Source organism: Passer domesticus, chromosome 13 (genome assembly GCF_036417665.1).
Source record: "Passer domesticus isolate bPasDom1 chromosome 13, bPasDom1.hap1, whole genome shotgun sequence".
Taxonomy (NCBI): Eukaryota; Metazoa; Chordata; class Aves; order Passeriformes; family Passeridae; genus Passer; species Passer domesticus.
In genome coordinates, this window is record NC_087486.1 from 13,799,691 (window position 1) to 13,810,273 (window position 10,583).

The 10,583-nt window shown below is 42.3% G+C and overlaps 1 protein-coding gene across 25 annotated transcripts in view; it reads left to right on the forward strand.

Moving 5' to 3' along the window:
- TENM2 (teneurin transmembrane protein 2) overlaps positions 1-7,625 on the forward strand; it is a 1,348,016-nt gene extending 1,340,391 nt beyond the window's left edge. For all 25 annotated transcript variants that reach the window (XM_064387797.1, XM_064387800.1, XM_064387808.1 and 22 more), the window contains 3 exons: positions 52-1,666; positions 4,223-4,353; positions 5,725-7,625. In XM_064387797.1, the coding sequence (XP_064243867.1) occupies positions 52-1,666; positions 4,223-4,353; positions 5,725-6,486 (2,508 nt within the window). In that variant the 3' untranslated portion in view covers positions 6,487-7,625. The remainder of the gene's footprint in view (positions 1-51; positions 1,667-4,222; positions 4,354-5,724) is intronic.
- The last annotated feature ends 2,958 nt before the right edge of the window (positions 7,626-10,583 follow it).

Here is a 10,583-nt window from a genome sequence, read left to right on the forward strand (position 1 = left end):
CTCTCGGGCCACATGTTGATAGCTGGTAACTGTTTGTTGTTTCCCCTGCAGTCGATGGTGCTGCTGCTGCAGAGCCAGCGCCAGTACATCTTCGAGTACGACTCCTCGGATCGCCTGCACGCCGTCACCATGCCCAGCGTGGCTCGGCACAGCATGTCCACTCACACCTCTGTGGGCTACATCAGGAACATCTACAACCCCCCTGAAAGCAACGCCTCCGTCATTTTTGATTACAGCGATGACGGGAGGATTCTGAAAACATCCTTTTTAGGGACCGGCCGACAAGTCTTCTACAAGTATGGAAAGCTATCCAAGCTGTCTGAAATTGTTTATGACAGCACGGCAGTTACTTTTGGATATGACGAAACTACAGGTGTCCTAAAAATGGTGAATTTGCAAAGTGGAGGGTTTTCTTGTACGATTCGCTATCGGAAAATTGGTCCTCTTGTTGACAAACAAATCTACAGGTTTTCTGAAGAAGGAATGGTCAATGCAAGGTTTGATTATACATATCATGACAACAGCTTCCGAATCGCGAGCATCAAACCCATCATAAGTGAGACGCCTCTTCCAGTTGACCTTTACCGTTACGATGAGATTTCTGGCAAAGTAGAGCATTTTGGCAAATTTGGAGTTATTTATTATGATATTAACCAAATTATCACCACAGCAGTTATGACGCTGAGCAAGCACTTTGACACCCACGGGCGCATTAAGGAAGTGCAGTACGAAATGTTCCGGTCCCTGATGTACTGGATGACCGTGCAGTACGACAGCATGGGGAGGGTGACCAAAAGAGAGCTCAAACTCGGTCCCTACGCCAACACAACCAAGTACACCTATGATTACGATGGAGATGGGCAACTGCAGAGCGTGGCAGTCAATGACAGGCCCACCTGGCGCTACAGCTACGACCTGAACGGGAACCTCCACCTCCTGAATCCTGGAAACAGCGTCCGACTGATGCCGCTGCGCTACGACCTCAGGGACAGGATCACGCGCCTGGGTGACATCCCCTACAAGATCGATGACGACGGGTTCCTGTGGCAGCGGGGTGCAGATGTGTTTGAGTACAACTCCAAAGGGCTCCTGACAAGAGCTTACAACAAAGCAAATGGGTGGAGTGTTCAGTACCGCTACGACGGACTGGGCCGAAGGGCTTCCTGCAAGACCAACCTGGGGCATCATCTACAGTACTTTTATGCTGATCTTCACAATCCAACAAGGGTAACTCATGTCTACAATCATTCCAACTCTGAAATTACCTCTTTGTACTATGATCTGCAAGGCCACCTCTTTGCAATGGAGAGCAGCAGTGGGGAAGAGTATTATGTGGCCTCTGATAACACAGGCACTCCACTAGCTGTGTTCAGCATCAATGGCCTCATGATCAAGCAGCTCCAGTACACGGCCTATGGGGAGATCTATTATGACTCTAACCCAGATTTCCAGCTGGTCATTGGGTTCCATGGAGGGCTGTATGATCCTTTAACCAAACTCGTGCATTTTACCCAAAGGGACTACGATGTCCTAGCTGGGCGCTGGACATCTCCTGATTACACCATGTGGAAAAATATTGGCAAAGAACCCGCTCCTTTCAATCTGTACATGTTCAAGAGTAACAACCCTCTCAGCAATGAACTGGATCTAAAGAATTATGTAACAGGTGAGACTTCTTCACATTCATAATACATAACACTACAGCTTGGAAGCTGATTTGGGAAAGAAACCCAGCTTCTCTTTACGAGCCCTTTGCTCAATCCTCACATCAAGTTTGGGCCGTTTTGCTCTTTTGGCTATGAAAAGAAGTGGCCATTTCTGATTCCTTGGTGCTGCTCTTCCCTGAATGAAGGGCTCTAAGTGAAAAGTCATGATGAATTATGGAGGGAAAAAAATAAATATAAGTTTGTGTGAATATAAAATTTCAGCACAGCCATAGTGCTCTTCCTGTTGAACTAGTGCTGTATAAAGTGTTCATTCTAATTCTGTACCAAGAAAAATGAAGTTATGTATAGGAATCACTGGCAGGTTGGTTCAGAATCACAAACCAGAACTGCTCAGATCTGTTTCTTTCAGGGCTACTTTCAAAATTAACTACTGTCTGAGCTCTTGGGCGTATCATGAACTAGCACCAAGAATGGATTTAATTAGACCTCTTTCCCATTTAACTTTTAATATGCAAACAGTCTTTAGTCTTTAAAATTAAATCCTTGATGTTTTTAAGATTATTTCATCCTGAAAGACTAATAAATGTTATGGATTTTGTAGAGCTGAGAAACAAAAGTAGTTTTGATCACATATGTTAGAATTGGGTAAAACTTGTAACCCTTTCTTAATTAGGAATAATTTTTCACTTAGTAACATCACACAGTACTTGAACTAGCTGCTGGCAGTTTCTAAAAGGAAAGGTAATTAATATGTCTTCAGGAAAAGCTTTTTTTCTGAATTGAATATGCAGTATACAATAATTAGAGTAGTGATACCATTTTTAAAAAGGAACGATCTTAATTTTAACAGTAATTTGAATTTCAAGAAAAGTGTGCATTTCCTTCGCAGAAAATCATAACACGTTTCATTAGTACATTGCAACCCGACAGTAGGTGTAACACACAACAGGTTCTAGTGGAGCAACTTTGCAATTAGGAGATAATGTGATTTGTATCTGATAGTGTGAAAATACTGATGACTAAAATTACCTCTTGTCCTAAATTCAACAAAAGTCCTATTTTCATCCACTATCCTTTGATTTTGATTTTCAACATCATCATAATATGTTTTGCTATGTTCTGAAATTGTATTTATTTAATTTATCCATCCACTGGATGAAATTGAATAAGATAAATTGCATATAGGGATAACACACACCTTGTAGTCTGTGAAAATACTTCATCAGTGATGCAAATATTTGTTGCTGTAGGACTGAACAGATTATCTTAGACAAGAAGTGATTATGGTGGCACCTATGTTGTCATAGTTTAAAAAAAAAAGAGAACAAAACAAAACACCAAAAATTCTCCCCCCATAGTCTGTTCTTACTGTTAACCCCTGACATTGCTTTATTCACAGGTTTTGCTGAAAACAAATTCCAGTGACAAGTTCAGTGTTGCAAAGCACATTAGGTCAGCAAAATAGTAACTGTTTTGTATGTAGGTCCTCCTCTGGTTTCTGTGGAATTGGAGCAGCTGAAGTGAATTGTTCAGGAGATACCATTTTACCATAAAATAAAATTGAAGCCTTACGAGGAGCAGTAACCCTGAGTGGTCCAAAGGTTCAGGAAAAAACAGTAAGCACTGTGTGATGGGAGATGGATACAGATACCTCACAGAGGCAGAGTATTTTACTACTTATTTGAGAGTCAGAAAGACTAAGAAAAAAATACTTTTGAGGAAAACAGGCTTTGCAATAGCTCAGCTCACAGAAGTGGCAATAGCAGCATCAGGAGCCACTGTAGGCCAGTGAGGAGAGATCTCCTGGGAAAGACAGGAGAGATTTTTAAGCAAAAATTATCATGAATTCTGGAAACAGGAAATGTAAAATGGGGTCATGGATTCTTTTTTGTTAAAAGAGTTATCATTTGGATAACTAAAACACATAGATAGTTCTTAATACCTGCAGAGTGAGAATTACTGTTATTAACTTACTTTCTTAGCTTTTACAGCTAGATCTGAGGATAGAGTTTTCGTGGTTGAACCCACATCTGGAACTTGCTGAGGCTTACCTCAGAGCTGAGCTGTAACACTCCCACAGAGCTCCTGCTTTCCCTGGAGGGATGGAGAGGATATTTTTGTTGTCTAAATTTAGATATCTGATTTACAATCCAGCTTCTCACTGCTTTTAATGGAGCCTCCTGAGACCTGATGACAGCTGATGGAAGTAGGACGCAGAAGAGAAGCCATGTCTTTCCCCAAAGGACTTTGCAGATGTTTTTAGAGTGTACACCTAATAATATATCATTATACAATACAGTTTATAGGTTACATATAGTAGCCATATCAGAAGGTGTCAGAGATGGAACAAGTACTGTATACTATAAAATATTTGGATAATTCATGTGCTCTATTGGAAAATAATGAAAGAGCTGGTATATCCCTGATGATTTAATTGTGACTTCAGTTGCTACTTGAAATTAAAGAAGTCAAAGATGGTTTTCCTAATTTTTTTTATTTCCTTTATTTGTTAAACACACATGTTTCTCACTTAGCTATTTTCTTTCAATTTTTAGATGTCAAGAGCTGGTTGGTGATGTTTGGATTTCAGCTTAGCAACATCATTCCTGGTTTCCCTAGAGCAAAAATGTACTTTGTGTCACCACCGTATGAGCTGTCTGAGAGTCAAGCGTGTGAAAATGGACAGGTAGGCAGAAAGATTAAATTACTTTTTTTTTTTATAAATTTCCCCCACTCTATGGATGGAATCACTGGCTCTTCTGTAGTTACAGCAGAAGGCCAAGCACTTAATTCAGTGTAAAGTGAAGTGGGTATAGCTACATTTTATACTAATGAACATATGCCTTTCTTGCCAGCCTCCGTTGTTATCATAATTACAGTGTCATTAGTTTGTCTTTTATTGAGTTATTCCTTGATTAACAAGTTGTAACTCGATTAACTTGATTAGCAATGACAAAGGGAGACTTTGTCAGGGTAATTTATCATCTGTTGTACCTTTGGTAAAACCATCCTAATAATGTGTTCCAATAAACTTAGGTTGGTACTTGTTTTACTGGTAAAAAATGGTTCTACTTCTCACCCTGCAAGAGGTTTTCTTACCATTTCTTTTCATTTTTCTAGTTAGAGGTTTTTATGTGCTACTCCATTTAACTTCAGTTACAGCATTCGTACGTATCAGGTTAAGGGTGGACAGCGTATGTGGGTTTAACTTTATAATAAATTCCAGCCCATTTAATAAAATTCAGAAGAGTACCAGGCCAATTCCTAAGCTACTCTTTGCTAGGTTTATTTCATCTTTGTGGTAATACAACAAAAATAATAATATAAACCTAAACATACCACTTTTTCAGGCTTCCAAGTCATTTGAGAGTCTAAACCCCTCTTCAGGAATTGCTTTGGTGCTTTTGGGCCCAAATTTCATCTGTTTACAAAAAAAGCTTATATTCATAAGTCTTTTAGTTATATTTACTTGTTGAAATCTCTGGGGAAAAGTGTCCACAAGTTAAATGCTACCTTTTAATACATTGATACTGTTTGTTTTCAGCTCTGATTAAAATTGTGCTAGACTTGGGCCTTTCTTATTCTTCTACTGGGCATTATATGATTGGCCAAATTTGAAATGTGCGGTGCATATATGCTGCAGAGGGTGCTGAGAAGTATTTTATTTGGTCTTACAGGTGGCAAGGTGACTTACTGAATGAGTATTTACCTGCTTCTGAACAAGATGTGGATGGAGGGATGGAGGGATGGAGGGATGGAGGGATGGAGGGATGGATGGATGGATGGATGGATGGATATGGATGGATGGATGGATGGATGGATGGATGGATGGATAGATAGATAGATAGATAGATAGATAGATAGATAGATAGATAGATAGATAGATAGATAGATGGATGGATGGAAAACTGAGGGTGGTCTTTCAAAGTGTAGAATTTTACTCTGCATGTCTTTCTTTTAAAAAAGCAAAGCAAAGATCATTATTGGTCTCTGAAATGAGTACGTTCAGATCTGCATCTTCTTTGGTGTTTTTTTTGTTCTGTTCTGCTTTCCCCAGCTAATTACAGGAGTGCAGCAGACGACAGAACGACACAACCAGGCTTTCATGGCTCTGGAGGGACAGGTCATATCTAAAAGATTACATGCCAAAATCAGAGAAAAAGCAGGCCACTGGTTTGCCACAAGCACTCCCATCGTGGGGAAAGGAGTCATGTTTGCCGTGAAGGAAGGCCGTGTAACCACTGGTGTTTCCAGCATCGCCACAGACGACAGCAGGAAAATCGCCTCCGTCCTGAACGGCGCTCACTACCTGGAGAAGATGCACTACAGCATCGAGGGCAAGGACACCCACTACTTCGTGAAGGTCGGCTCGGCCGACAGCGACCTGGTCACCCTGGCCATGACCAGCGGGAGGAAGGTCCTGGACAGCGGCATCAACGTCACCGTCTCGCAGCCCACGCTCCTCGTCAGCGGCAGGACTCGAAGGTTTACCAATGTTGAGTTTCAGTACTCCACCCTGCTGATCAACATCCGCTATGGACTGACCGCCGACGCGCTGGACGAGGAGAAGGCCAGGGTGTTGGACCAGGCTCGGCAGCGGGCCCTGGCCGCCGCCTGGGCCAAGGAGCAGCAGAAGGCGCGGGACGGACGCGAGGGCAGCCGCGTATGGACAGACGGAGAGAGGCAGCAGCTCCTCAGCACGGGAAGGGTTCAAGGTTACGAGGGATATTATGTCCTGCCCGTGGAGCAGTACCCAGAGCTAGCAGACAGTAGCAGCAACATCCAGTTTTTAAGACAGAATGAAATGGGAAAGAGGTAACAAATTAATCTGCTGTCATCCTTTGCTGGATGAATCAGTAGTCATAACTGTTATCTCCTCTCCTAAGGAGATGAAGACCTAAATGGGGGCACTAGGCTGAGCTACTCTGGGATAGTAAGTGGCAAAAAAGCTCATATTTTTTGAGTTAAATGCTACTGTTCAAGTGATTAAAAACCACATCCTGAAGTGGACTAAAGCCAGACTGAAAACTCTTAACCGTACAAATTAAAAAGTACCCCTGAAATATTACCCACTTGTTCTGGGTCTAAAGAAAAACAAAAAGAAGGCCTCGTATTGTATTACCTCACTCCATTCACACGTGAGCAAACTAAGAAATCCAAGTGGGCCACTTTCACTAACCAGCTGATGAAACACAGATGATTCAGACTGCTTGTTTGATAAATATCCAAGAGGTTTTCATTTAAAGCAAAATACAGATGCATTTAAAACATGACTTTGGGGTGATTTGTGTGTAGCAAATGGAGGACAAATGAAATGCAAGTGAGAGCGCACTGGAAATAGGAAAGGAAAATATATTTAAAAGTAACAAAACCACACTTGCACTCTGACCCTCCACTTGTCTGGCCTGAAGCTTAACTTATTCAAAGAGGGCAGAGTGTAAAGTTACATTCAAAATGGTGGCTATAAATCACTACAGATAAAAAAAAAATTCATACTCTGTTTGTCTTTGAAGATTTCCATTGTGGACAGTATAACACAGTTACAGGGTGTAGTCTGTTTAGATTCAGTAGTTTGTTGGTATCAGTTCCAGTAGAGCTGTGGGCATTGTGTTACACTATTGCAAATGGGCACCACGTCAGATCACCCTGTACATACATCAGCCAGAAGGCACAATCACTGTTTCAGATTTAAAAATTATTAGTGTGTTTGTTTGGTCGAGAAACTGAGACAATCACATTACGGTCACCACAAAAAAAAAAAAAAAAAAAGGAAAAAAAAAGTCTAATAAGAACTTTGGTACAAGAACTTTTTTGTAATATACATGTATGAATTGTTCATTGAGTTTTTATATTAATTTTAATTTGCTGCTAAGCAAAGACTAGAGACAGGCAAAGATAATTTATGGCAAAGTGTTTAAATTGTTTATACATAAATAAAGTCTCTAAAACTCCTGTGAATTAGTTGTCTTCCATTGCAAAATCTTGTAAAAGTGATTCTTGTCTGGCTGTTTCTAATGCACACAGCATTTTGTATGTGGAAATGACTTCCTGCGGTTCAATGGATCCTGCAGGGGGCTGGTCCTTTGATCTCTGGGTAAGCAAAAAGTCCTTCACACACATCACCCAAAAATCTGCTTAGGACACAGGAGAAAATTGATAAATGCTTTAGGAATGCCCTTTCTGCACCTCATGACTAGCAGCCCTCAAACTGCTGTGTTTCAATTCTGGAATTAGTTTAATTGCACTGAAGTAACCTCTAAACAGTTTGAAAATGTAGTAACATAATATTAAGTGGAACATGCAAGGCTGTGCTGTTGGCCAGGAAGTCTCCATGAAATCTGTCTTCTTTGGGAGATTGCTTATTTCTACCACATTTAAAAATGGGAGGTAAGATCAAAGACCCTCTCCTAAGCAAACAGTCACTCCTGGTGATGATAAAAGGGAGCCATCCATCACCCAGAGCCCTGCCGCTTTTATCTCATTTAAGGATGTAGCTGGGGAGCTCTACTTAATTTTGAGAACAGTTTTGCTTTTGGGGTTGCAAATGAGGTTTTTAATGATTCATGATAGCAACAGAGATGCTCGAGCTGATTATGGGCATAAATTCACTCCAGGGCGTTTTTAAAGCCGAGCAGTTTAGTTCCTGTGTGGTGCAGCACCTGGAGCACTCAGAAAGCGTGTCTCATTTTTCTGTGCAAACGAGAGCCACCCCACTCCGACTGGGAGTCACACCTACCTGTGCACCCCACAGGCACCCCCAGCCCTGCTGCTCACCCTCTGAAGATGAAGTCTGGCTGCATTTTCAGAAGAAGTCCTGATTGTCCATCACTGCAGGTGTTTTTCTTTGCTGAAGGACTTGGAGCGCTGTTGCATTATTATTTTGTTCTTTACAAGTGAAATCTCTTAAGGAAGTGTTTTTTAAAATGGGGGAATAAAACATGAAATCATGAAGTAGAGACACTTTGCATTATTGCAATTTGTCTGGATTACCTGGCCCTGTCCTGGTAAGCTGCTTAGCTCATCTTTTGGGATAGAATTTTTTTTGCAGTTTCAGAGCATTGAAATGAGAACCTGTTGCACAGTCCCCAGTGTCCTTCATTCTGTTACCATTCTCCTAAAGCTAAAACTCTTCAGAACTGGAGATTCTGCTACTTCAAAAGGGAACTCAGTTAAGCTAAAAGGGAAGCATCCTTTGAATATTAATGACTATCAGAAGAGATGTAACAAATTTCAGGGGATGCACTCCCTATTCATCTCCTTTGCAACTAACACACACCATCAGGATGTTCTTAAAGAGAGTTTTGGGAGATGCTGCTAAATTCTCACCAGAGATCACTGCCTCAGGGCTAGCTGTAGTTTCCAAAGCCCCAGCAATACACTTGAGCTCTTAGGCCCAGCTTAGCATCATGCTGGGCCTGACCAAGGTCATTCCCAGCTCTGCCCCTCAGCTTGCACTTCACTTTCCCTGTGTTCCCATACAGACACTCTCTACATGGGCTACCCAGCCTGTTCTTTTGGCAAGTAAACTGCACTGTGTCCAGTGACTTAGAGAACCTTGTGTGGTGCACCAAAGAGATTGGAAGAATTGCTGTATTTTTTGTAATTATGACAAAAGAGCTAAATTCTCTCATGTCTGGAAAAACCAGCTAACTGGTAGAGCCCATTCTAAAGAGTTTTCACTTAACAAATGAGGGAGATAACTGGGCTGGTGTGGCCATGGCCAGCTCTCCTGTGGTCCCATCTGGGTTTCCCATTTCTTGAAGTATCTGTTTCTTCCTTTTTATTTCCACCACCTTCCCTTTCCCCACCTCAGACTGGTATCTCCCGTTCCTCTCAAAGCTCTTGCTTTTCCTCTTTTCCTTGCTACACTTTTCCATATGTAATAGATGCTTAACCTAAAGCACTGCCAAGGAGATGTGAACTGGATTATTCTTAATAGGGAGTAGTTAAGTGGTGGCTTTAGCAGTGACATTGTGTCTGTGTCCCCAGCAGCACTGTGACCAGGACAGAGCAAGGGCACCCATCAAAGGACCTGGCCTGGAAAGCACTCCTGGATGTGGGAAGGCACAGACCACGAGCTCAGGCAGCCTAAATACCATGAGCAGGGGTTTGCCCTCCCAGCTCATCTGAGTGCAAGCTGACTTGTTTGTAGAGAGAGCAGGAATCCAAGAATAGGCTTCTGTTTGATGCTAAAACCAGATGGAAAATCAGCATTAGAGTACATTTCCTTTTTTTCCTTGTCGGATTGCTGTAACTGAAGGAATTTAGTATTTATAACTTTGCATTTCAGCTTGGAAAAAAACATGTTTTGTTTCCTGACTTATCCCAAAGAGTGGGCTGGCTGTGGGTGTGGCACGTGTCTCAGCACAGCCTGCTCCTCTCCACCACGGCTGTTCTGCCTCTCGAGGTGGCACCCATGGCACTTTGGCCACATGATGGCAGCTCTGCCAACGAGACATCCAGAGGTACCAGCCTTTGCCTGCTGGCACTGCCTTGCCCACAGCAGTGCCCAGCAGTGCCCTGTCAGCCTTCCTTAGGGGCTGGTTATCTTGAATTAAGGCACACACAGACATTCCTCCCAAAGCTGGGCCAGACCAGTGCATCCACAAAACTCTCATGGGAATAAATAAAGGGAAGGAACCACTTAGGCTTTTTTGGGTTTTTTGCTACCTCTAGTGCAGTGGCTGACACAAGAGCACACACTAGGTCTCTGAGAGTGCACAGAGACAGACTGAAACCTGCATGGGAGCCTGGCTCTGGCACTTCCAGTTTTCGCCTCCCATCCCTTGGGAAATGCAGCCTCTCAGAAACTTCCTGATAGGAAGGACTGTGCCAACACCTCTGTAAGCCAAGTCCCTGATCTTCACGTAGTCCAGGTTCATCACTGCTGTAAGAACAGAAGAGCCAGATATCCCT